Source organism: Bos mutus, chromosome 5, assembly GCF_027580195.1.
Source record: "Bos mutus isolate GX-2022 chromosome 5, NWIPB_WYAK_1.1, whole genome shotgun sequence".
In the NCBI taxonomy this organism is placed as follows: Eukaryota; Metazoa; Chordata; class Mammalia; order Artiodactyla; family Bovidae; genus Bos; species Bos mutus.
Window position 1 is genome coordinate 43,490,498 of NC_091621.1, and position 27,690 is coordinate 43,518,187.

Below are 27,690 nucleotides of genomic sequence, written 5' to 3' on the forward strand. Positions count from 1 at the left end.
TCATTCAGGTTGAACTGTCAACCCCAGATGGTGCTGAGGACAAAAAGATGGAAAAGGCTTAGACTGATTTGCTAGTTTCTAAAATTGGAATTTAAGTACCTATAATCAGCATATAAAAGTAGCTCTTGTTTCAGTTCTGCTATATTGATTTTCTTTCAGAAAATAAATGGCTTACAGACAGATGAATGGTTTATTGTATATAAAATAATCTATATGAGCTAAAATCAAGATTGAGGTAATACCAAATGCAAAATTTTCACTTTAACTATTCTTATGACACTCTACCTCAGGGTGGGTGTTTCTGATCAGGATATTAAGAGCAAATGCACTGTGAGCTTTTATACTTTAATACCAAGTGTGTTAGAAATAAAATTTCAGGGAATTCTCTGGCAGTCCAGTGGTTAGGATTCTGAGCTTTCCCTGCTGAGGGTTAGCATTCAGTCCCTGGTTAGGGAACTAAGATTCCATAAGCTGCACAGCGTGGCCAAAAAAGAGAAAAGAAATCAAATTTCAAATGGTGTAAATCCTGAGCCCTATTATCTGGGCCTTAATATCCTTTGACACCTGAGCCCTATTATTTGGGCCTTAATATCCTTTGACACCTGAGCAGAGAAAAGCCTTTCATTAAAAATAATAATAAAATGGCATGTGCTAAGAGAAAAGGAGATGACTAACGGTCCCAAACGTTTATCAGATTGAATAAGAATTACTTTAGCTGCTTCTAAAACACATTACCAGGAACTTCCTTGTGATCTAATGGTTAAAAATCCACCTTGTCAGGCAGGAGACATAGGTTTGAGCCCTGGTCTGGGAACTATGACTCCATATGCCTGGAGGCAACTAAGCAAGCTCTGGCTCTGGAGCCCACAAGCAGCAACCAGAGAGAAGCCTGCGCATGGCAATGAAAGATCCTGCGAGATGCAACCAAGACCCAGTGTGGACAAAAAATAAATATGAAAACAAAGCAAAAAAATATATTGCCAGACTCACTCCTAGAGACCTAATCCCAATGGTTTGTACTGGCATTTGTGAAGTTGTATCTTACTCTTTTTCTCTCCTCTGCATTCACCATGGGACAATCACTGAGTCTCCTTTTAGCCCACTGGTATTACCTGGGGTTTTAGGAACGTTGTTGACGCTAGGTACCAATAGCCTCTTTTTGGCCTTTCAGTTACTTCATCTGTATAGAGGCTAATTCTTTAGTTGTAAGAATTAAAATGAGATCATATGAGTGCTCAGGACACCAAATGCACACTGTAAAATCATAGAAAGAAAACATTTCTAGTATAGTATAGTGGAAAATGAGATATCAAGGTGGCAGAGTAGAAGGACGTGTGCCCATCGTCTCCTGCAAGAACGCCCAAAACACAACTAGCTGCTGAGCAACCTTCGACAGGAGGATGTTGGAACCCATGAAGAAAGATTCCCCATGTCTAAGGACCAAGGAGTAGCCACAGTGAGATGGTGGGAGGGGTGCAATCATGTTTAAGTCAAATCCCATACTGGCCAGGTGGGCAACCCACAAACTGGAGAGCAGTAATCCCAAAGAAGATTTCTCACTACTGTGAAGGTTCTAGGCCCCATGTCAGACTTTCCAACCTGGGGGTCCAGCAAAGGAACTGGGAATCCCCAGGGAATCTGACTTTGAAGGGCAGCGGGATTTGATTACAGAACTTCCACAGGACTTGGGGAAGCAGAAACTCTTGGAAGCTACAAACAAAACCTTCTGTGGACCAGGACCCAGGGAAAGGAGCAGTGACCCCACAAGAGACTAAGCTAGACCTGCTTGTGACTGTTTGAGAGTCTCCTGTGAGGCATTGATCAGCAGTAGCCTGCCACAGGGACAGGGGCACTGGCAGCAGCAGTCCGGGAGGCACCTGTTGGCATAAGTCCTTTTAGAGTTCACCTTTAGCCCTACAACAGAGCCTATAGACTCCAGGACTAGGCCTCCTCAGGCCAAACAACTAACAGAGGGGGAGCACAGGCCCACTCATCAGCAGAAAACTGGATTAAAGATTTACTGAGCATGGCCCTGACCACCAGAGCAATACCAAGCTTACCCCACAGCCAGTCCCTCCCATCAGGAAGCTTGCACATGCCTCTTATCCTCATCCATCAGAGGGCAGAAAGAAGAAGCAAGAACTACAATCCCACAGGCTCCAGAACAAAAATCACAATCACAAAGCTAACCAAAATGAACATATGGATCACAGCCTTGTGCAACTCAATGAAACTATGATCCATGTCGTGCAGGGGCACCCAATGCAGACGGGTTGTGGTGTAAATTCTGACAAAATGTGGTCCACTGGAAATGGGAATGCAAACCACTTCAGTAAGAACACACTGGTCATAGTAAACACTCTCTTTCAACAACACAAAACTCTACGCATGAACATCACCAGATGGTCAATACTGAAATCAGATTGGTTATATTCTTTGTAGCCAAAGATGGGGAAGCTCTATACAGTCACCAAAAATAAGACCTGGAGCTGACTGTGGCTCAGATTGTGAGCTCCTTATTGCAAAATTCAGATTTAAATTGAAGATAGTAGGGGAAACCACTGGACCATTCAGGTATGACCTAAATCAAATCCCTTATGATTAGACAGTGGAGGTGATGAATAGATTCAAGGGACTAGATTTGATAGACAGAGTGCCTGAAGAACTATGGACAGAGGTTTTAACACTGTTCAGGAGGTGGTGACCAAAACCATCCCAAAGAAAAAGAAATACAAGAAGGCAAAGTGGTTGTCTTAGGAGGCCTTACAAATAGCTGAGAAAAGAAGAGAAGCGAAAGGCAAAGGAGAAAAGGAAAGATATACCCAACTGAATGCAGAGTTCCAGAACAGCAAGGAGAGGTAAGAAAGCCTTCTTAAGTGAACAGTGCAAAGAAATAGAGGGAAACAATAGAATAGGAAAGACTAGAGATCTCTTCAAGAAAATTGAAGGTATCAAGGGAACATTTCACATAAGGATGGGCACGATAAAGGATAGAAATGGTAAGGACCGAACAGAAGCAGAAGAGATTAAGAAGAGGTGGCAAGAATACACAGAAGAACTATACAAAAGAGTTCTTAATGACCCAGATAACCACAATGATGTGGGCACTCACCTAGAGCCATACATCCTGGAGTGTGAAGTCAAATAGCTCAGCTGGAATTCTGTCACCTCCACTAGCTTTGTTGGTAGTGATGCTTCCTAAGGCCCACTTCACTTCACACTGCAGGATGTCCAGCTCTAGGTGAGTGAGCACACCTCTGTGTTTATTTGGATCATTAAGACCTTTTCTGTATAATTCTTCTGTGTATTCTTGCCACTTTTTAATATCTTCTGCTTCTATTAGATATTTACCATTTCTGTCCTTTACTGAGCCCATATTTGGATGAAATTCCTTTGATATTTCCAAAGACATATCAATAGATTGATATTTATATCAAATATCAATAATTGATAGACTCTTGAACAGATCTCTAGTCTTACCCTTTCTGTGGTTTTCCTCTATTTCTTTGTATCGTTCACTGAAGAAAGTCTTCTTGTCTCTCATCACTCATCTCTGGAACTCTGCATTTAGTTGGGTGTACCTTTCCTTTTCTCCCTTGCTTTCAATTCTCTTCTTTCCTCAGCTATTTGTAAGGCCTCCTAAGACAACCACTTTGCCTTCTTGCATTTCTTTTTCTTGGGGATAGTTTTGGTCAGTGCCTCCTGTACAATGTTACAAAGCTCTGTCCATAGTTCTTCAGGCACTCTGTCTACCAGATCTAGTCCCGTGAATCTATTTATCACCTCCACTGTCTAATCATAAGGGATTTGATTTAGGTCATACATGAATGGCCTAGTGTTTTTCTCTGGAAGTGAAAGTGTTAGTCTCTCAAACGTGTCTAATTCTATGCATCCCCATGAACTGTAGCCTGCCAAGTTCCTCTGTCCATGGAATTCTCTAGGGAAGAATACTGGAGTGGGTAGCCATACTCTTCTCCAGGGGATCTTCCTGACCCAGAGATTGAAGCCAGGTCTCCTGCATTGCAGGCAATTCTTTACCATCTGAGTCACCAGGGAAGCCCCAGTGGTTTTTTCTACTTTCTTCATTTAAGCCTGAATTTTGCAATAAATAAGGAGCTCATGATCTGAGCCACAGTCAGCTCCAGGTCTTGTTTTTGCTGACTGTATAGAGCTTCTTCATCTTCAGCTGCAAAGAATATAATCAATCTGATTTCAGTGTTGACCATCTGATTTTAGCAACCAAGAGCAATTGTCAGATACATTGACAATTCACTGCAGCCTTTTCTCAAGAGAGCTAAGGTTGGGGGGTGGGTTCGTAGTAAACAAGGGCTGGTTCTTTAGTTCCATGATCTCCAGGTTGTATCATTTGATGACTTAGTAGAGGGAACTCCTGCATTGGAGAAGTTTGTTGTATCTCTGGGGCTAAATGGTAGAGGAATTGGCTAAAACTTTCAAGGGCAGTGCTGTGCTGTGCTTAGTTGCTCAGCTGTGTCTGACTCTCTGCAACCCCAGACACTATAACCCACCAGGCTCTTCTGTCCATGTGGATTCTCCAGGCAAGAATCCTGGGGTGACCATGACCTCCTCCAGGGGATCTTCCCAACCCAGGGATGCAACCCAGGTCTCCTGCATTGCAGGAGGATTCTTTACTGTCTGAGCCACCAGAAAATGAATAAGCTATCAGTTCTTACTTATTGCTGGGATAGGATCATACAGGACCCTGCCACTTTCCACATATACCTGAAAAAGCATTCAGGTAGTTTGGAAAATGTAGGACAGGCCAAACAAAATTAGCCTATCAATTGGCAGCTTTTGACCTAAAACATATTCTAACCCTAATCAGAGTATTAAGCAAAGTATCTTTGATATGGTGCTGTTCTTGGTGCTGTTAAACACCAAAGTTGGTGTCTTAAAGTATATACTATGAAATAAATACTGATTGGTAATGGTAACATGGGCTCTGGAATTTAGCTAGTCAGATTCAAATGACAACTACACAGTTATTAGTGATGTTATTCTACTTTTGGCCCTTCAGTTGTCTTATTTTTATCTTTTGTTGTAAGAATTACAAGAGATCTTATGAGTGTTAAAGGCTTCCCCAGTGGCACAGTGGTAAAGAATCCTCCTGCCAATGCAGGAGGCCCAAGGACACGGGTTTGATCCCTGGGTCAGGAAGATACCCTGGAGTAGGAAATGGCAACACACACTAGTATTCTTGCCTGGAAAATTGCATGGACAGAGGAGCCTGGTGGGCCACAGTCCATGGAGTCACAAGGAGTCAGACATGACTGAGTGACTGGGCATACATACACACACGAGTGCTTACTAGCATAGTAATGTGTTAGTCATTTTTAACATTCCAAAGCTAAGATGTCAAAAGAAGGTGACACGTCTAGACTCACTGGTTCTGTCCAAGGAAGGAACAGAAAGCGCTGCAGAGGGCAGAGCTAAAGCAGGATCTTCAAATGGTTATGCATCCTATTTTAGTTCTGAAATTAAACCCAAATAAGGAGTTCCCCATGGCTTAATGGTTACGATTCCAGACTGTCACTGCCGTTAGTCTGGGTTCAATCCCTGGGCAGGGAGCTAAGATCACATAAACCACATGGCACAGCAAAAAAAAAGAGCTAAATGAGAAAGGACAACATGGAGAACAAAATTCTCATAACTTCTATGGTGGTACTTATAGAATTCAGTTCCTGTTAAGACAGACAGGGGAAGCTTGCAACACAGAAAGGGAAAATGAAGTTCTAGTGACACCTCTGGAGCAAATTAAGTGCTGACTTAGCTTTTCCTGCCCTGTGTTTGGTGACAATCCTAGCAGTTTACTGTTTCTGAGCTTTGTCCCTGTATTTATATCTGGTCTCCAAAAATGTTTTCATTTCTAAGCTAAACAATTTTGGCTTCTCTTTTCAAATACACATACTTTTCACTGGCCGCATATACAGAATATAAAACCCTACATCAATGGTAAAACAAGACTACAGACAGAAAAATGTTCAGTTTAGAGTGGAGAAAGGCAGAATGACAATTATCTTTCAACTTTATTATTTTTTTTTATTTTATTTTTTTTAACTCGCCAGGGAGAAGGGCTCCCCGCGAGAAGCAACAACTCGGCAGCGGGGTTAGGTGAGGCGCCTAAGAGACCCCTCCCCCGCAAAGCCTCTTTCAACTTTAAATATGGTAATGATGTCATCTTTAGCAATGGCAAAACTAAATTGGTGATAGAGATTAGTGTTTGGTGTCAACAATTCATCAAGTCTTCTGGGAACTAAACCTATGTTGAGCCTTGAACAACATGAATTTGAACCCCATGAGTCTCCTCATACAGGGATTTTTTTCAATGGTAAATACGACAGAAATACATGATCCCAGACAGGGTGAATCTGAGAATGAGGAACCACAGATTTGGATGAACACTGGCCATGGAAGGCCAAGTATAAACATGAAGAGCTGACTATAAATTACATGCAGATTTTCTATTCCATGGAAGATCGACACGCCTAACCCCTGCATGTCCAGAGATCAACTGTATACCTCTATACCTTCTAAAGAGAAAATCACTAACAGTATGAGTCTAATATGTCAATCCAAGTGGTAATTGATGTTTCAGTATTTCAAAGTTGGTGTGTGTGTGTGCTCACTCTGTGTCTGACTCTTTGTGACCCTTTGGACTGTAGCCTGGCAGGCTCCTTGTCCATGGGATTTTCCCAGCAAGAATACTGAAGTAGGTTGCCTTGCCCTCCTCCGGAGATCGTCTTGACCAGGATTTAAACCTGAGTCCTCTGCGTATCCCATGTTGCAGGAGGATTCTTTACCGCTGGGCCACCAGGTGAAAGTAGCTCAGTTGTGTCTGATTCTTTGTGACACCACGGACTGTAGCCCGCCGGGCTCCTCTGTTCATGGAATACTGGAGTGGGTTGCCATTTTCTTCTCCAGGGGATCTTCCTGACCCAGAGATTGAACCCGGGTCTCCCTCATTGCAGGGAGATTCTTTACCACCTGAGCCATCAGGGAATCCCCACAAACTGTTTACATATTGTTAAATGTCAGTAAAAGTTCATTGTAACCACTCCTAAAACCACTAGCAGGACCTCACAGGAACCAAAATACAGCTCTTCCCCATCCCTGTTAATTCCCAGTACACTGTAGCAGCACAGTTTTATGGAGAACAAGGACCAACTTACATACAGTACAATTGTATATCCTTAAACATTTCACACAAACAGAGTGCACACGCTGGCACTGGAAGATGTCAGCTCTAAACACCGTGTACTGTACCTGAAGTAGTGGCTGAAGAGAAAGCACACTTTTCATGTGAGAGCTCAATGGAATACAGCTTGGGAGTGTTGTTAACACTGTAAAATACTACACACATAGTGATATAAACTGCCATTTAACTGGGAAGAAATTTTCATCATTGCAAGTCACATACATAACTTCTAAAAGAGAACTAGCAGCTTTTACCTGGGCTTCTGAATATTTGTGAATCTGAGACTGACTGGACCCACTCAAACTCCTGGCAAAGGTAAATGTTAGTGTACCACCTTTACAAAGAATTTCATCAACATGGCCCTCACCTACTGAGGCCAGACGAGAGCTTAAGAGGTCAGTCCCCGATGTCTCCAGAGTGCCCTTGTGAACAGCTTAGGGGATGATGGGAGGGGAGAGGGAGGAACGGTTGGGGAATCTGTCTCTCAGGATTCTGTGCTATGTCACTGGAGGGGCTGAGGTAAAGGTATGGTCAGTGGAACACACAAGTTTACCCTTAAAGCCATGTAAAAGACAGTCCATTCAGTCTGTGCTTTTGACTGTGTACAAAGTACTGGAAACAATGCCTTTAGGGGCTCAGGTGATCAGAGAACATCAATCAACAGGCACTTCAGAAGGAAGACACCAGAAATGCAAAGTCCTTCAATTGCATTCCCATTACTGTTCTCACCAAGTCAGTGGCTATAAAAGACCTGATTATTTATCTCCACCGGACAATGTGACTTGGTTTGACATAATCACATGGTGTCAGGCTCCACATGTAAAAACATCAGAAGTGGCTGAAGAGCAGCAGCTCCATGCTGAAGGGACCCATTTCCTCTGACTCCAGAGCTCCACCATCTGGTCTCAAAGTTTTTCCCTCTGAGGGAATGGCTGAAGAGAGGTAGCCCAGTGCAACCCTGCAGAGAAAACTTGGAAACCAGTGACACCAAAGGACTCGCTGAGAGGGAGCGAGCTTTCCAACGCTTACATCCAGAGCTCCTGAGATTGCCTTGCAAGTCGTCTTGGGCATGCCTCAGAAAAACATGACAATTCTGGAAGAAGTTGTTTTTTAGGAATAAAACAGATGGCTCCTCTTCTTTCAAGTTTTTTCTCCTCACTCCAAAGTCTCTTGAGAACATCAATTCATGAATGCTACTATCTTTTTCTATCACTACCATCCTGGAGATGGAAGGGGAAGGTTTCCCAACTCTAATTGCTCAAGAAGAAATACCATCAAGAGAGCTCTGTAACATGAGAGTTATTAAAATCAGGACTCCCAAGAACATTTCAGTAAGCTCTCAATCTCTGAGGGAAATCATCAGAGTGATTTTCAGAAGAGATTAGTATTAGTCACCATGACCACAAGTGAGTTTTACCATCTGTCCATTTATCATCTTAATGCTTTCTCACCCCTCTTAACTTCCACTGAGAAATTTAAAGTGAAAATAAGTTAAAAAAATCCTGAACCTGATAGATGAAGATTATCTCATAATTAAATATAATATGAATCAAACTACTCTAGTTAAGATTTTATTTTTTATAATAAAAATAATTCAAAGGATTTGTATAAAGAAAGTATTTCTCAGCCCTTTATTTTTTTGCTGTATACTTTTTATTTTTTCAAACTTTAAACTTTTTGTTTTGTATTGGAATATAGCTGATTAACAATGTTGTGGAGGCGGGGGTGAACAGTGAAGGGACTCAGCCATACATATACATGTGTCCATTCTCCCCCAAATCCCCCTCCCCTGCAGGCTGGCACATAACATTGAGTAGAGTTCCATGTGCTATACAATAGATCCTTGTTGGGTATCATTTTGACTATAGCAGTGTGTACATGACCGTCCTAAACTCCCTAACTATCCCTTCCCCCAGCAACCACAAATTCGGTTTCTTTTTTTTTTTAATTAATTTATTTTTTTACTTTACAATATTGTATTGGTTTTGCCATACATCAACATGAATCTGCCATGGGTGTACACGTGTTCCCAATCCTGAACCCCCTTCCCACCTCCCTCCCCATACCATCCCTCTGGGTCATCCCAGTGCACCAGCCCCAAGCTTCCTGTATCCTGCATCGAATCTGGACTGGTGATTTGTTTCTTATATGATATTATACATGTTTCAATGCCATTCTCCCAAATCATCCCACCCTCGCCCTCTCCCACAGAGTCCAAAAGACTGTTCTATACATCTGTGTCTCTTTTGCTGTCTCGCATACAGGGTTATCATTACCATCTTTCTAAATTCCATATATATGTGTTAGTATACTGTATTGGTGTTTTTCTTTCTGGCTTACTTCACTCTGTATAATAGGCTCCAGTTTCATCCACCTCATTAGAACTGATTCAAATGTATTCTTTTTAATGGCTGAGTTACTCCATTGTGTATATGTACCACAGGTTTCTTATCCATTCATCTGCTGATGGACACCTAGGTTGCTTCCACATCCTGGCTATTATAAACAGTGCTGCGATGAACACTGGGGTACACATGTCTCTTTCAATTCTTTTCAAAAAATATATGAAACAAAGTCTTTCCCAACAAACAGCTGAGTCCTAAATGCAGCCTGTGCAACAGCACATACCTTTGACTATGTTCACACAGTAAACCATAGAAACACTGGCTCTGATGGCTACCTGTGAACAGTGTTTACTTAGTACAGCCACTGGTGGTTTCTTTGGTCAGCAGGACTTTAGAGACGCTTACCGTGTGCCCACAGTCCAGGAAGGACATGCCCAGTGCAATGAAACACTGCCAACCCTGGAAGAGAAAATATAGTTGGTCATCATTCACTGACCCCTCTGGAGAGCCCTCTTACCCACCTCAACGCCCACACTGCAATGCTCAGATGCAAAACTCTTTGTTGTACTAATTTCAATACTCAGCTCCCTCTGTTCCTACTGCTTTGCATTTGTTTCTTTTATCTGACTGGGAGAGGTCCCTGACAACCACTTTTTTTCAGTCCTACACTATTCTTCACAATATGAGTAATGACTGACTGGCTAAGAACAACTGTGATAGTCTTCTGAATAAAAGAGTAGGATAGTAATTCATTCTAGAATCAGTCCTCAGCCTTAAAACTGGGTCTTCAACAATTTCTATAGCCTCAGGCTGACTGAGAACAATTGAGAGCACTTTCATAACCAATTTGCATACAGGAAGGATCCCCTTAACTTCTACAGAAACTTCCTTTTGGCCATGCTGCCTAGCTTGTCAGAGAAGGCAATGGCACCCCACTCCAGTATTCCTGCCTGGAGAATCCCATGGACGGAGGAGCCTGGTAGGCTGCAGTCCATGGGGTAGCTGAGGGTCAGATATGACTGAGCGACTTCACTTTCACTTTTCACTTTTCACTTTCATGCATTGGAGAAGGAAATGGCAACCCACTCCAGTGTCCTTGCCTGGAGAATCCCAGGGACGGGGGAGCCTGGTGGGCTGCCGTCTATGGGGTCACACAGAGTCAGACACGACTGAAGTGACTTAACAGCAGCAGCAGCCTAGCTTGTAGGATAGGGTCTCTGTTCCCTGACTAGGAACTGAACCTAGGACTTTGAAGCAAAAGTCCAAAATCCTAACCACTAAGCCACCAGGAGATGTCCTACAGCAAACTGTTAAAACAGTTTCTGTCAAGGCCATACTCAGTTATTTAGGTTTCATAGATTGAGGGCAGGAGGAGAAGGGGGTGACAGAGGACGAGATGGTTGGATGGTGTCATCAACTCAATAAACATGAGTTTGAGCATACTCCAAGAGATAGCAAAGGACAGGGAAGCCTGGCATACTGTAGTCCATGGGGTTCCAAAGAGTAGGACACAACTTAGCAACCGAACAATAACAACTGTCCCTATATTATAGGGTCAGCTTAATCTAAGTGTACCCATGGTTTACCGGGCAAGAAAAAAGAAGAGATATATCTATCCAAGACATAATTTCTCAGTATTCACTAAAATGTTTTTGCAATCAAGACATTGTCTGTGGTAGACAATGACATGGGGACTAGGTAAGTGTTATGAAGATGAGCAGGGCATTTCCACCCTACTGCCTTGCCATGCTTTGTAGTAGTCCCTAATCCTCAACCCTGTGTTTTTTTAGAGAAACCTGCATAGAATAGGGAGATGGATGTGTTGTTGCTATAGCTACTTTTCACTGATATAAATAATATTACAGAAGAATTGGAAAATAGAGAAAAGAATATTTCCATAATCCCACAATCAAAGGCAACTACTATTACTATTTTAATATAATTTACTCTAGACTTTTGATAATTTTTTTATTATCTAGGTATACATAATTCTCTATTCTTTTTCTATGGAGCACTATGTTTTACAACCACCATTTTTAATAATTCAGTGAGAGATTATCACTATTTACTTGTGTCGTCATTGGACAGCTGTTAAGCAGTAGAGCTGGCCAGGGCTGTGAACCCACATGTGCTGCCCTCCAAAGATTTGAAATCGCACAACACAGCTCCCTTCTCCAACCCCATCTTGTACCACTCTCTACTTTTACAGGGCTGATCTTCTTCAAGTTCTTCAAACATACTACACTCTCTGGTTAGGAATTATTAGAATGGAAATCAGACAGAGTGACAGAAATAGAAAAATGACAGCTCTTAGGAACCAGGGGAAATTTATGGCTAAAAATATTCTTTAGTCACAGCTGATTTAACAATGTCATGTAAATTGTGTCAATAACCTGAAGATAGATTGGTAAGTGCTCTTTGGGATCCTTTTTCTTCTGAGCATTAGCCCCACCTCACCACCCCTGCCCTCTCCCAACTGGACTTACCAAGTAAAACACAAAGCTCAGATAAGCTACGCTGACCACTGCAGCCACCATGTACAATGCCACGTGCCCTAGACCCTGGACATAAACCACGACAAAGTACATGTTGATGAAACAGATGACAAGGACCACAATACCGCCTATGATCCTCCAGCCTCTGTCAAAAGAATCAGCACAATTATTGGTGGAACAGTTTAACCTATTCATAAACAGAAAAGAACACTGTGTCTTTTGAGGTCACAAGACAGGAGTAAGGGGCATTTCAAAATAAACTGAAAAGTGTTTCTTTTGTCCCAGATTAGATTAAATGAGCAAAAATTACAGAATGATGGGAGAAAGAAAAAAAAAAAACACTATCAATATATATCATCAGTTCAGTTCAGTCACTCAGTGTCCAACTCTTTGCGACCCCATGAATCACAGCACGCCAGGCCTCCCTGTCCATCACCAACTCCTGGAGTTCACTCAGACTCACATCCAGCAAGTTGGTGATACCATCCAGCCATCTCATCCTCTGTCGTCCCCTTTTCCTCCTGCCCCGAATCCCTCCCAGCATCAGGGTCTTTTCCAATGAGTCAACTCTTCGCATGAGGTGGCCAAAGTATTGGAGTTTCAGCTTTAGCATCATTCCTTCAAATGAACACCCAGGACTGATCTCCTTTAGAATGGACTGGTTGGATCTCCTTGCAGTCCAAGGGACTCAAGAGTCTTCTCCAAAACCACAGCAAAAGCATCAGTTCTTCGGTGCTCAGCTTTCTTCACAGTCCAACTCTCACATCCATACGTGACCACTGGAAAAACCATAGCCTTGACTAGACGGAACTTTGTTGGCAAAGTAATGTCTCTGCTTTTCAATATGCTGTCTAGGTTGGTCATAACATTCCTTCCAAGGAGTAAGCGTCTCTTAATTTCATGGCTGCAATCACCATCTACAGTGATTTTGCAGCCCAAAAAAATAAAGTCTGACACTGTTTTCACTGTTTCCCCATCTATTTGCCATGAAGTGATGGGACCAGATGCCGTGATCTTAGTTTTCTGAATGTTGAGTTTTAAACCAACTTTTTCACTCTCCACTTTCACTTTCATCAAGAGGCTTTTTAATTCCTCTTCACTTTCTGCCATAAGGGTGGTATCATCTGCATATCTGAATTATTGATATTTCTCCCAGCAATATTGATTCCAGCTTGTGCTTCTTCCAGCCCAGCGTTTCTCATGATGTACTCTGCATATAAGTTAAATAAGCATGGTGACAATATACAGCCTTGACGTACTCCTTTTCCAATTTGGAACCAGTCTGTTTTTCCATGTCCAGTTCTAACTGTTGCTTCCTGATCTGCATATAGGTTTCTCAGGAGGCAGGTCAGGTGGTCTGGTATTCCCATCTCTTTCAGAATTTTCCACAGTTTATTGTGATCCACACAGTCAAAGGCTTTGGCACAGTCAATAAAGCAGAAATAGATGTTTTTCTGGAACTCTCTTGCTTTTTCCATGATCCAGTGGATGTTGGCAATTTGATCTCTGGTTCCTCTGCCTTTTCTAAAACCAGATTGAACATCTGGAAGTTCACGGTTCACGTACTGCTGAAGCCTGACTTGGAGCATTTTGAGCATTACTTTACTAGCGTGTGAGATGAGTGCAATTGTGCAGTAGTTTGAGCATTCTTTGGCATTTCCTTTCTTTGGGACTGGAATGAAAACTGCCCTTTTCCAGTCCTGTGGCCACTGCTGAGTTTTCCAAATTTGCTGGCATATTGGGTGCAGCACTTTCACAGCAGCATCTTTCAGGATTCGAAATAGGTCAACTGGAATTCCATCACCTCCACTAGCTTTGTTCGTAGTGATGCTTTCTAAGGCCCACTTGACTTCACATTCCAGGATGTCTGGCTCTAGGTCAGTGATCACACCATCATGATTATCTGGGTCGCGAAGCTCTTTTTTGTACAGTTCTTCTGTGTATTCTCGCCACCTCTTCTTAACATCTTCTGCTTCTGTTAGGTCCATACCATTTCTGTCCTTTATCGAGCCCATCTTTTCATTAATCTGTATCATATAAGTCCCTAAAAAATGCAACAAGCCCTACAACTGAAAAGGTCATGAGTCCCTAGAGATACAACAAGTCATTTCAAATACCCCATGTCCTATGGACATGTATATAAAAGGTTATTAGCTTATGCCTCTCTCATCAAGATCATTCAACATGGATTTAAGATGCTTTAACCTTCAGTGGCTGAAGTTGAAGAGTTAAAGCACTAAAAGCTGAAAAACTTACCCCAGAAATAAAACATGTGCTTGCCCTCCTTTGTTACGTTTACCATCTCTGTTTTCTTTTCTTTAATTTATTAAAATTGAAATATAGTTGATTTACAATGTTGTATTCACTTATTTTTAATTTTGGCCACACCCTGTGGCATGTAGGATCTTAGTTCCTTGACCTGGGATCAACCCCTCACCCCCTGCACAGGAAGGCAGAGTCTCAACCACTGGACCATCAGGGAAGTCCCCAGAAGTCTCTCTTTTCTTAGAGATTGAGGAGGCAGCTCTAGCAATCACCCCTTAAAGCACATGGTCCCCTATGACTTATTTCCTGACTGGCCTGTTTGATGAAGTTATCCTTCCCCCCCACATCTTGGGGAACAAAAAGAATTACACTCACAATCCATTGGCAAATTCGCTCATCACAGGCCGCAAACTCGTAAATGTGAGGATGGGTATAAGAGCAAAGGGAAGCTGCAAAATAAAAAAATAAGATAGGGCTACAGGGGGTCCTTGTAACACCCCAGAGAGCAGCACTGTTAGCAAAAGGGAACCACAGACCCTGCCTCATCTATTCTGTGAGAAATTATTCCTGTCATCACAACATGCTGGAGGGTTATGTGGAAATCTGTAGCATGAACCCAGCATCAATTATGATCACAGTGTCTTTAAAAAATTTGTATCTGCCTTGTCTTCTTAATCTCCATAAAGCCCAACAGTGTCCTATACATTATTTAAAGTTTGCTAGGATTAACAAACAATGATTGTATTCTATGTATAATTATAGCTTATAATTCCCATTCAACAGGCTTAAAAATAAAGCCATTTCTAAAAGCCTTCTAGATGCCAGAGATTTCATATGCATTCACCGTAGACCAAGACTGTGCCTCTTTCTTCCTCTGAATTTTCCCCACAACCACACTAGGCTTGTTATCTAAAAGCAATACAGAATAAAGGTACAGAATCCTTCCTGATTTAGTGAGATGTGAGTTTCCCCAGCTCCCTTCTCACTTGTAAGCTCTGAAGAACATTCAGGAAGTCATTCATCCCTGTTAGATGCTCCACATCTTGGAAGACAGCAATAAGCAGAGCGGGGATGATGGCAATAGAGCGGGTCAGACTCACTCGGGCGAAGCGTGACCACTTTAGGTTCAGGAATCCCTGGAAGAAAACACAGAAACAGGATGAATGTCTGAAAGGAAACAGAAAAAGGTTTGGGGAGGTTCGGGAAGACCTTAGAGGCATGGGATTAAGAAAGGACAAAAGGCAACGTCCTCTTCCTCTCGTCTATCCCAGTCACAGCAGCACGTACCTCCATGACAAACTGGCCAGAATAGGTTCCTGTCATGGTCGAGCTATGCCCTGCAGCCAGGATCCCCACTGCCCAGATGTAGAGAGCGGCAGGCCCGAAGTAACACCCCAGCACAACACCCTGGAGAGGCAAGGGAGAGAGATCACCTGAGACAACACCCCATAGTGCTCCTCTGCGTCACCTCTCCCCATTCCTGGCTACACACCCACCTCTACCAAGCGCTGCGCTGGCACTGTCCCAGAAGCTAGACTCGGGTCCTGACCCCATTCTAGAGGCTTTCAACCTAAAGTCTGCTGGATGGGCCCCCATTCCTCTTCAGCCTAGTCCCTTCTCTTCTCTAGGCTCCTAAAGCCTTTATCCTCAACTTATATGTTAACTATTAAAAAAATCTACAACACATTTCCCACATTATATTCCTTAACACAGTATTCTGGAAGATGGTAATAGGAATGAAGAGAAAGCACAAATGAGTTTTGGAGATGCTACATATTCTACTCTTGGAAATTCATAATGTAACCAGCATAAAGGGACAGAGAGGCCACAATAAAGATGACTCTACAGGGACTTCCCTGGTTTTCCATTGGTTTAAGACCCTGTACTCCCAGTGCAGGGGGTATGGGTTTCACTGCTGGTCAGAGAACTAGGTCCCACATGCTACACAGCACGGCCTAAATAAATAAAGTGTCCAGCCACTGGGGCTAGGTGGGGAACAAGTATAAAAAATAAATCACTTTACTAAGAACACTTTCTCCAGTCACCCCAATTAATGCCTATAGCAGCACAAGTTTGGGAATTGCTGATTCAATTAACTCATCTTTTCAGCAGATCTTCTATTTCCTTCTACATAATCCAAAAGTCTTATCTGGTATCTGGACCTCTGAAAAAAAACAACACTTCAGAGAAGATATGCTGTGCTCTGAAGTGAACCCACGGCAAAGACCAGATATTATGCTAAGAATATTGATCCAGGAGCAGAGATCAGAAATCTGAACAGGTTTACCCCTTTGTAGATGTCCACAGTCAGTGTTGAGTTATCATCAGGGAAAAGGTGAGCATGGGCGCTGCTGCTGTTTTTACAGACCGCAACCTGGAACCAAAGCAGTTTAGGAACAATTTTTAATTTTGAGTCCAGGACTCAGATAAGAAGCCCTCTCCTATAGATCACACACAGGTCATCTAAGAGATGGATGCTGAAGGTGAGACACTGGGCATGGATTGATGACAGCAGAGACTGGCAGCAATGGCCTTGAGGTCTTCCTTGATAATTTTTCTACACTCCCAGGTCATCAAAAACTTTTCCTGAGTTACAGTATGCATGGTAATACATGAATGTTAGGTCAATTTAAATGGTGACATCAAGTGAGGGTCCTTAGAAGGCTTCAAATATGAAAGGACACCCAGAATAGAGTCCTTATTCAAAGCAGAGCCAGGAATCAGAGGTCCTACGATGGGAAACAAAGGAGTGATCAAAACTAGGTTGGCAATCAGGAGTCAAGAGGACAGAGAATTCAGTGTGATAAAACAGTCTGTCTAGCCACAGATTCTATTTCCTGTGTGTTGACTCCTCCCAACCTGTCATCACCAAATGGCAGGGCTGGAAAGCAGTCAAGAGTTGGAAGCAAAAGGGGATGAGAAAGAGCAAATAGACATGAAGCCACTGACCACAGCATGAGGCAGTCTTTATCTGACTTCCCAGTCCAAAGCTGAGAATGATGGGTGTGGACTTGGCCACTGCCCTAGACTATAAGCCTGACTAGCGCAGTGACTTAGGGGCAGCACTGAGATCCATTTCCCCTGAGCTCTAAGTCACTGTCACATTTTCCTGCCCCAGTTAGCCTCCTCCTTACCCTCACATTCACTACTACCCAGGTCCCTGGCTTACTTACCACCTGCTTGTTGGTTTTCTCAAAAAATGCTTCGGCAAACACTGAGATGACAAAGATGTTGATGATAAAGGAAACAAAGAGAGCAATGCAGGAATCAATGAAGAAGTACTTATTGGCTTCTTGAACTTCCTGCTTATTGGCTCGGTCTACCTGTCTGGACTAGAGAGGTAATAGCAACAGTCATTTTTTGACTAGCTGAAACAAGTTTCCTTGTAATATTTCATGAGTTGGAGTCAGCTGGAAGTCCTAGAGGTCAAACAATTGACCACATGAAATGTGAGAGACCCCACATACATCCTGGTTCACTGAGTTCAATCATGACCCTTTGATGACATCACACACACCCAAACAGGGGAAAGTGACTGAGTGACTGATGAGCCCTCAGTTACTGTGGCTTGAAGAACCGCTGACCTACAAAAACAACCTGATTTAGATCTAAGGGGGAGTTATCCTTAATTACAAAGGTCTCTGAAATCTTCCAGCAAACAATTGTGTTGGACTGACTGGTAAAAGCTAGGTTGGGCTCCTTCCTCCTAACCTCCATGAGGCCATTGAGGTTTCTGAGATTTAAAGACAAGAGACACGGTGCCCCTTCAGATCTTTTAAGGACTTTAGTCCCTTCTCTATGGGGTCAGTCATCTCTGGTCACCTTGGTGATACAAGAGTGTGGTGTCCAACTGTGGAAAAGCACCGTGCTCCTTCAGGGCTCCAACAATTGTAAACTAAGTATGTGTCCCTTGTAACGAAAGGAAAAGATGCCATGAACTACATAAGTCACTGGGATAAGACAGGTCTTGCTCACCTTGACTAAGGCAGAATGCAGGTATATGTTGTGTGGTGTGATAACGGCACCCACAATGGCCACAGCCTGAATGATCTGTGGCGTACGACAGCCTGAACAGGATGGCAGGAACATGCCTTGGAGGACCTGGGTCTGGCTGGGTTTCACTGTAACATACTACATACAAAGAGAACAGCTATTAGCCTTTTCTGGAACTTGACACTAGGGAAGTAACACGGTACTAGATAACATTGCATCCTTTACTCCTTAAACCCCTTCATCAACACTATTTAGGAAATAAGGGACATAGAACCATCCAAAAAAAAATCAAGCAGCACAAGGTTAGAGGATTTATGACTGGGGTATCCAAACATTTCATACTGTATTTTATATATACTAAATAGATGTGTATAGAATATAATTAATATTCTAAAGAAATAACATGGCTGCTAACGGCCTTATTGATATTAGTGCCACAATAACTCCTGTGAGACACACCTTAGAATACAGTCAATTCTTGATTACCCACACTAACCATGCTTCTGTGCTCAGTTCAGTTCAGTGGCTCAGTCATGTCTGACTCTTTGTGAACCCACGGACTGCAGCACACCAGGCTTCCCTGTCCATCACCAACTCCGGGAGCTTGCTCAAACTCATGTCCATTCAGTTGATGATGCCATTCAACCATCTCATCCTCAGTGTCCCCTTCTCTTCCTGCTTTCAATCTTTCCTAGCATCAGGGTCTTTTCCAACGAGTCAGTTCTTCACACCAGGTAGCCAAAGTATTGGAGTTTCAATTCATCATCAGTCCTTCCAGTGAATATTCAAGACTGATTTCCTTTAGGATTGACTGTTTGATTGCCTTGCAGGCCAAGGGACTCTCAAGAGTCTTCTCCAACACCACAGTTCAAAAGCATCAATTCTTCAGTGCTCAGCTTTCTTTATAGTCCAACTCTCACATCCATACATGACTTCTGGGAAAACCATAGCTTTGACGAGATGGACCTTTGTCAGCAAACTAATGTCTCTGCTTTTTAATGTGCTGCCTAGGTTGGTCATAGCTTTTCTTCCAAGGAGCAAGTGTCTTTTAATTTCATGGCTGCAGTCACCATCTGCAGTGATTTTGGAGCCCAAAAAAATAATCTCTCACTGTTTCCATTGTTTCCCCATCTATTTGCCAAGAAGTGATGGGACCAGATGCCATGATCTTAGTTTTTGAATGTTGAGTTTTAAGCCAACTTTTTCACTCTGCTCTTTCACTTTTATCAAGAGGCTCTTTAATTCCTTTTTGCTTTCTGCCATAAGGGTGGTGTCATCTGCGTATCTGAGGTTATTGAAATTTCTCTCAGCAATCTTGATTCCAGCTTATGCCTCATCCAGCCTGGCATTTCGCATGATGTAATCTGCATGTAAGTTAGATAAGCAGGGTGACGATATATAGCCTTGACATATTCCTTTCCCAATTTGGAACCAGTCTGTTGTTCCATGTCCAGTTCTAACTGTTGCTTCTTGACCTGCATACAGATTTCTCAGGAGGAAGGTTAGGTGGTCTGGTATCCCCATTTCTTTAAGAATTTTCCACAGTTTGCTATGATCCAAAATCAAAAGCCTTGGCATAGTCAATAAAGCAGAAGTAGGTGTTTTTCTGGAACTCTCTTGTTTTTTTGATGATCCAACATCTGTGCTCACATATGTATATAAAAATCACTTATGCTTGCCACTAGCATCTGCTGACGGAGAAGGCAATGGCACCCCACTCCAGTACTCTTGCCTGGAAAATCCCATGGATGGAGGAGCTTGGTAGGCTGCAGCCCAAGGCGTCGCGAAGAGTCGGACATGACTGAGCGACTTCCCTTTCACTTTTCACTTTCATGCATTGGAGAAGGATATGGCAACCCACTCCAGTGTTCTTGCCTGGAGAATCCCAGGGATGGTGGGGCCTGGTGGGCTTCCATATATGGGGTCGCACAGAGTCGGACACGACTGAAGTGACTAGGCAGCAGCATCTGCTGAGACTCACTCAGAAACACTTCTCATACACTCTTTTTCCTGGTTCAGCATTTCTCTTGGAAGCCTTAGGCCAAGCTGTATCATCTACTTATAGAGTAGACATATATTCAAAAGCTTAGCTAGTCCAATAAACAGAAATCAGTTTATAATAATTGGACACAGAAAGGTGCTGGGTTTCACTTCACTGCATATAATGAATGATAAGATTAGACTTAACCCAATGCAGTATTGGGGCTGGGGCACAAAACAGGAAACAGGCACTGTTTCATTAACTGTTGCAATACAGAGAAAGTCCAAGCTGGAATTACTGTCAACCAGGATGTGCAAAAACAGAACCCGTCAAGGTAACAAACCAAGAATAACCCTGCAACTCCTCTCCTAATCTTTACCAAGGCTGTTCTGTTGTTGAGATGGCCAATTTGGGACCAGGGAGTCTAGTCTGGAAAGTCCTAGAAATTCTAGTCCCTGCAAAACTTCCTGGACACTAGTCTTTCCTACATCCTTATTCCTTTAAAATTGGCCTAGTGCTGAATTTGGGTTTTGTTAACACACACTGTCTTTTATAATAAAAGGACAAAAATTTTATTTAAAAAGCTAATGAAAAAAAGACAAACAACAGCTAATGATCAGCCTGTAATACTTGCCTCATAGCCAAACGTGAGGGCCATAATAGTGATGAGAAAACCAAAAAACGCTTCTAGCTTCCGCAAACCTGAAGGGGAAAATGTAGCAGTGAGTTCATAGAAGGCAGATTTCCCTGTAAGCCACATGATGGAACTTTCAGTGACCCCTCTGTTCCCACTGTCCTTACCATATTTGTCCAAAAAGAGAAATATAAGGGTATCTGCAATGGTGATGAGAACTCCACCCCATAGAGGAATCCTAGGTCAGAGATTAAAAAGGGAGATTAAAGAAAAGAAAAGAAACATTAAGAAAAAGACTCTCTTCACAACAACACTCTAGATATATGACACTTGAAGGAGCAAGGACCTGGGGAAAAGGGAATAGTGGTAAGGAGGCCAGGCCTTGGGTGTTTTAGGATCACAGCACTAAGCAAAGTAATACATTCATTCAAACTTTATCTACTATTACAGACATTCAGGACACAAAGCTGTAAAGTATGGGTCTTATCTCTCAAGGAGTTCACTTTACAAGTGGGATAAACTACATACAAATGAATTATAATATACATTGCCACACACTGGATAACACAGATATGCATGACCAAACACGAAAACATGGGAGATAAAGAGCCAGGAAGAAGGTGGTTCCAGAGTGATTACACAGAAAAAATAATACTTGAGTTGAATTTTGAAAATTGAAAATGACTTGGGTTTTTGTTTTTTTGTTGTTGTTTCGTTGCTAAGTCATGTCCAACTCCTTGGTGACCCCATGGACTATAGCCCACCAGGCTCCTCTGGCCATAGGATTTCCCAGGCAAGAATACTGGAGTGGGTTGCCATTTCCTTCTCCAGTGGATTGTCCTGACCCAGTGATCAAACGTGCATCACCTGCTTGGCAGGCGGATTCTTTACCACTGAGCCACCTGGGAAGGACTTTTGTTTTTATACTTGCTTTGAAATCCCACAAAATATTGATTACTTTCTAGAGAAAAATCCCTCACCTTCCTACAGACAGGAGATTGATGGCAATAGCTGAGCCAATAACTTCTTGCATATCTACGCCAATGATAGCCAACTCCACCATCAGCCACAGAAGGATTCGTGGAACCTAAACATCAAACAGCAGAAAGATATGGTTCTAATTAATCATTTCTAAGAACTTCCCCCATAGTTTGGAATTCACATTTTGGCATTGATCCAATAACAGTCCTTCGTTAAACCTGAGGTCTAGAGATGAAGGACCAGAACTCAGCTGCACTTGGCACCCTGCCTGAGAGGGCCAGGCTGCTCTTTGTGGCAGAGCCTGTGAGTCAGGGTCAGGGCAGCAGCTGATGCCAATTTCTTTTCCTTCTGTTTTACTTGACAGAAGAATGGAATTTCCATTCATTATTTCCACTTAATTTTTGATCTAAAAACAATCCTGAAAGTTTTAGCGGAAAATGAGAATGCTAGGATGGTCAAAGTATTGTTCATGAGAGAATAAAAATACTGCCGAAGAAAATATCTATCCTGACCACAGTTGAAGAGACAAAACAAACGTGAAGAGGCTGGAGTCATCCTTAGTGTAATAATACACAAGTAAGTGAAAAACACAGATAGGCAAAGGGACTCGGGGCGAAGTGATGGGATTGGGTGTCCTATAATAAAATCTGGGATCAAATCTGGTCAAATAATCGAACAGAAAGAAATTTAGTAGACCAGGACTGAGGCCAGGAAAAAAAACAACCTCCATGTATCTACTACCTAAAATATATGTCACAAAAAAACAACCACTAAGATACATGAAGAAAGAGAAGATAAAACAAACTATAAATTACCAAGTTTTTTTTTTTTTTTTTTTAAAGAGGCATATAAGATAAAAAGCAGGTAAGGATACTCTCGCAGCCAAGAAAGAAGATTGAACATTTAAGACAAACTGGAGGCAGATTAGTACTTATCCAAAGATCAAGTCAGTTTAAACCTGTCTTCCAGACATTGTTGCTGTTGTTCAGTCGCTCAGTGGTGTCCGACTCTTTGCGGCCCCATGGACTGCAGCACGCCAGGCTTCCCTGTCCTTCACCATTTCCCGGAGTTTGCTCAAACTCATGTCCATCGAGTCGATGATGCCATCCAACCATCTCATCCTCTGTCGTCCCCTTCTCCTCCTGCCTTCAATCTTTCCCAGCATCAGGGAAACATGGTTTAGCAGCAAGAGGAGCTACAGAATTTCCCTTGGGATTCCCAGCCCTCAGGGCCACGATCCCCACATCCTCCACTATTTTAGTATACAGGGGGCTAGCACAGATTGCCAGACACACAGCTACCTATGATATGAGACAAACACTGCTTACCCTGGGATACTGGCGGTGACACACTTCAGCCAGATGCAGCCCAGTGACCACTCCCAGTCGAGCTGCAAGGCTCTGCAGCAGGAGGCCCATGATGGTGGAAAACAGAACAACCCAGAGCAACTGGAGAAGAACAAAGCCCCACCATTACACTCTTGAGCCAACTGGAAGTTCTGGTTTGGTTGTTTGGCAATGGGAATGGGAAACAGTACACTCAGGAAAGAGCCCCATTCAGCAATCCAATGACCTGAGTTTTGTATCACATTCTACACAGAACTTGCTAGGTCACCTTGCACCTTTCTGAGTTCTAGTTTTTCCCATCTGCTGTTTCACTTTTGTTCAAGGAAACTACCTGGGTAAATAAAATAAAACTAAAAACCAACTACGTGATAAACTAGAATTTAAATACAAATTGAAAAGTACTTTTCATCAAAGTGTCAGAGCCAATGAAGAATCAGCATGTAGCCACCAAGGTTTATATCCAATAGGCAGAGCAGAGGAAAAGGCTGTGATGTGCTGTGTGTGTTTAAAAAGGAAAGAAGTCAAAGTGTTAGTCACTAAGTCTTGTCCGACTCTTTGAGACCCCATGGACTGTAGCCTGCCAGGCTCCTCTGTCCTGGGATTTCCTAGGCAAGGATAATGGAGTGGGTTGCCATTCCTTTCTCCAGGAGATCTTCCTGACCCAGGGATCAAACCCGTGTCTTCCTCATTGCAGACAGATTCTTTACTACCTGAGCCACCAGGTAAACCAAAAGAAGGGATGAGGGAAGAGTTTATGTTCACCTTAAATCCAGCCAGTGCTCCAGACTGCAAATCACATTCAATGTTTCCTGGATCCACAATGCTCATAAGAAATCCTGGTCCCGTGAAAGCCCAGAGTTTGCGAAAGCTAAAACAGGAGTGCTGTACGAGAGAGGAAAACAGAGCAAAATGATTGTCACCTCCAGGGGGAGAATAGATACATGCCTGTGTATGGCTGACTCCCTTTGCTGTCCACCTGAAACTACACAGTATTGTTAATTGACTATACTCCAATATAGAAGAAAAAGTTTTAAAAAATAATAATAAAAAAAAGTGTCTCTTGGAGAAAAAAAAAGATTATCACCTCCAAACTGCTGATCTAATTTATCTATTATTTTATCACATAAAAGGCAACAATATCAGTTTCATAAGAACAAAGAGTTCAGAAGTGGGACATGGGTGGGTCCAAGTTTCTCCTCCATCTCATCCATTCCTTATCAATAACATGTTAGCTCTCTGTACAAATAAGAGCTCTTGTCTTACCTGCCCTTCCAACAGCCTTTCAGTCTAAAACCCCAGCAATAATAGCAGTACCTCTGTGCTCAAACACTACCCAAATGGGACAAAAGGCACCGTACAAAAGGGAACATGAAAATTTCCCTTTCTGGGTCAAAGAATGCTCACTAGTACAACTTGGCAATTTTTCAAGGGCCTCGGTTTCCTTAAAAGTTTCTGTGTACTCTCTACAAAAATTCAGTCTTCAGAGACTGCTTGCCAGAACTGACTCTGAGGTTGCTGATCCTGAGTTATCCAGCAGACATTGTACATAGGTTTTCCCTAGATAATAATATTTTTCTCTAAGGACCTGTCACTAACCTTCTCCTCAGGAACGGCGATCTTCTCATCAAAGTAGGTGGTAAAGGGCTCCTCTGTGTATACCTCGGGGGACTGTGGAATTGAGGAGTTACTGCGGGCAGGGTTGATGGCACCAAGACTGACAGAGACCCCATGGTCTCCAGAAGCATTTTCTGAATTAACAGATTTGAGAAGAAATGAGTTAAAATTAACAGAATACACTGGTATTAGTAATCATCATAGAAATACTGAAATTAAACCTTTTTAATACCTAAATGCACAAGATCAACCTGACTCTATATCAATTTTTGGTTCAGATCGGTTCAATCGCTCAGTCGTGTCCAACTCTTTGCAACCCCATGAACCGCAGCACGCCAGGCCTCCCTGTCCATCACCATCTCCCAGAGTCCACCCAAACCCATGTCCATCATGTCGGTGATTCCATCCAACCATCTCATCCTCTGTCGTCCCCTTCTCCTCCTGCCCTCAATCTTTCCCAGCATCAGGGTCTTTTCCAATGAGTCAGCTCTCTGCATCAGGTGGCCAAAGTATTGGAGATTCAGCTTCAACATCAGTCCCTCCAATGAACACCCAGGACTGATCTCCTTTATATGGACTGGCTGGATCTCCTTGCAGTTCAAGGGACTCTCAAGAGTCTTCTCCAACACCACAGTTCCAAAGCATCAATTCTTCAGTGCTCAGCTTTCTTTATAGTCCAACTCTCACATCCATACATGACCACTGGAAAAACCATAGCCTTGACTAGACAGACCTTTGTCGGCAAAGTAATGTCTCTGTTACTTTATTTTTATTTATATTTCTAATAAATTAATTTTTGAATAGGCAACACATTCACATGGCTGAAAATTTGAGAAATACAAAATTGCTTATGGTGATAAAGCTCCCTCTCTATCCTCTTCCCCGGTCACTAAGCTCTACGTGAGTTTTCAACACTAAGCTCACAAATGGTCTCCCCCTACTTTCACGCTTCTTTTGTACTGCACTGTGAAAGACACTCAGTCATGTCTGACTCTTTGCGACCCCATGGACGATAGAGTCCATGGAATTTTTCAGGCCAGAATACTGGAGTGGGTAGCTGTTCCCTTCTCCAGGGGATCTTCCCTACCCAGGGATCAAACCCAGGTCTCCTGCATTGCAGGCAGATTCTTTACCAGATGAGCCACTGGGGAAGCCCTCACGCTTCTACTGCCACTTGCCAATTTTTAGAATAATTTTCTTCTAAAATCACTGATGTCTAGGGCTTAATATAGAACATCCCTAGACTAGCCGCACTGATAAAGTGAAAGTGAAAGTGAAGTCTCTCAGTCGTGTCTGACTCTTTGCGACCCCATGGACACCAGGCTTCTCTGTCCATGGGATTTTCTAGGCAAGGGTACTGGAGTAGGTTGCCATTTCTTTCTTCAGGGAATCTTCCTGACCCAGGGATCGAACCCAGGTCTCCCACATTGTAGACAGATGCTTTACCATCTGAGCCACCAGGGAAGTCAAAATCTTAACTTTTAGAAGGAAATTGTCAGGCTAATGGGACACTCCAATCTCTACCCCCCACCCATTCTTTTAGTAGGATTTACTCAAAGGATCATCCTTGGACATGATATCTCCATCAGGCTGCCCCCAAAATGAGTAACTTGCAAAATTCTGCCACATTTCAGGCTAAAAACTGAAGTTTCAGGGAAACCACCAAACAGGAACCTTTTGCCACCTGACTAAAACTCTGGTCTGGAAGAAGCACAAGCTCGAATCAAGATTGCTGGGAGAAATATCAATAACTGCAGATATGCAGATGACACCACCTTTATGGCAGAAAGTGAAGAGGAACTCAAAAGCCTCTTGATGAAAGTGAAAGTGGAGAGTGAAAAAGTTGGCTTAAAGCTCAACATTCAGAAAACGAAGATCATGGCCTCTGGTCTCATCCCTTCATGGGAAATAGATGGGGAAACAGTGGAAACAGTGTTGGACTTTATTTCTGGGGGCTCCAAAATCACTACAGATGGTGACTGCAGCCATGAAATTAAAAGACGCTTACTCCTTGGAAGGAAAGTTATGACCAACCTAGATAGCATATTGAAAAGCAGAGACATTACTTTGCCAACAAAGGTCCATCTAGTCAAGGCTGTGGTTTTTCCTGTGGTCATGTATGGATGTGAGAATTGGACTGTGAAGAAAGCTGAGCACCAAAGAATTGATGCTTTTGAACTGTGGTGTTGGAGAAGACTCTTGAGAGTCCCTTGGACTGCAAGGAGATCCAACCAGTCTATTCTGAAGGAGATCAGCTGGGGGATTTCTTTGGAAGGAATGATGCTAAAGCTGAAACTCCAGTACTTTGGCCACCTCATGTGAAGAGTTGACTCATTGGAAAAGACTCTGATGCTGGGAGGGATTGAGGGCAGGAGGAGAAGGGGACGACAGAGGATGAGATGGCTGGATGGCATCACTGACTCGATGGATGTGAGTCTGAGTGAACTCCGGGAGTTGGTGATGGACAGGGAGGCTTGGTGTACTGCAATTCATGGGGTCACAAAGAGTTGGACATGACTGAGCAACTGATCTGGACTGAACTGATCTGAAGACCTGCAGTGAAGAGCCTGAGGAAGGGGGAGTGTCACCCTTGTGACAGGAGGGCTCATCGCGGACTAATCATCAGTGTCCCTTGTGTGAATGGAGCAGGTCTCCATGATATAGTTGGCTGGGGGACAGGAGATGGCGATAATATTTGATGAAACAGAGGACAAGAAGGACAATATGGTAAATTTCTGTTACTGGCTTAAGCGTAATTCCAAACAAAAATGAGTCAATAACACCAAGCTGTAAATTACCGTCTGGCATCTTCTGTTCAGGACC

General features: G+C 42.8%; 1 protein-coding gene across 2 annotated transcripts; it reads right to left on the reverse strand.

Annotated features, from left to right (window-relative positions):
* Positions 1–27,690, reverse strand: LOC102272543 (natural resistance-associated macrophage protein 2). Of its 2 annotated transcripts, XM_014477076.2 has the most exons (16): positions 27,666–27,675; positions 24,850–25,001; positions 24,016–24,135; positions 23,236–23,355; positions 21,907–22,013; positions 21,094–21,164; positions 20,927–20,994; positions 18,294–18,449; positions 17,492–17,650; positions 16,606–16,692; positions 15,606–15,725; positions 15,305–15,454; positions 14,694–14,767; positions 12,045–12,198; positions 9,964–10,017; positions 1–33 (listed from the first exon to the last, which is right to left on the reverse strand). In XM_014477076.2, exons 1-16 carry the CDS (start codon positions 27,673–27,675, stop codon positions 1–3), a joined length of 1,635 nt encoding a protein of 544 aa, XP_014332562.1. The 2 variants fall into 2 exon arrangements, with proteins under 2 accessions (XP_014332562.1, XP_070226083.1); XM_070369982.1 differs by lacking the exon at positions 1–33 and having other exon boundaries at positions 9,687–10,017; positions 27,666–27,690.

Coding starts and splice junctions, on each gene's coding strand:
- LOC102272543 (XM_070369982.1), bottom strand. Junction 20,995..21,093: donor TCTCTTTTTGGACAAATATG/GTAAGGACAGTG, acceptor TTTCCCCTTCAG/GTTTGCGGAAGCTAGAAGCG. Junction 12,199..14,693: donor AGCGAATTTGCCAATGGATT/GTGAGTGTAATT, acceptor TTCTTTTGACAG/AGGCTGGAGGATCATAGGCG.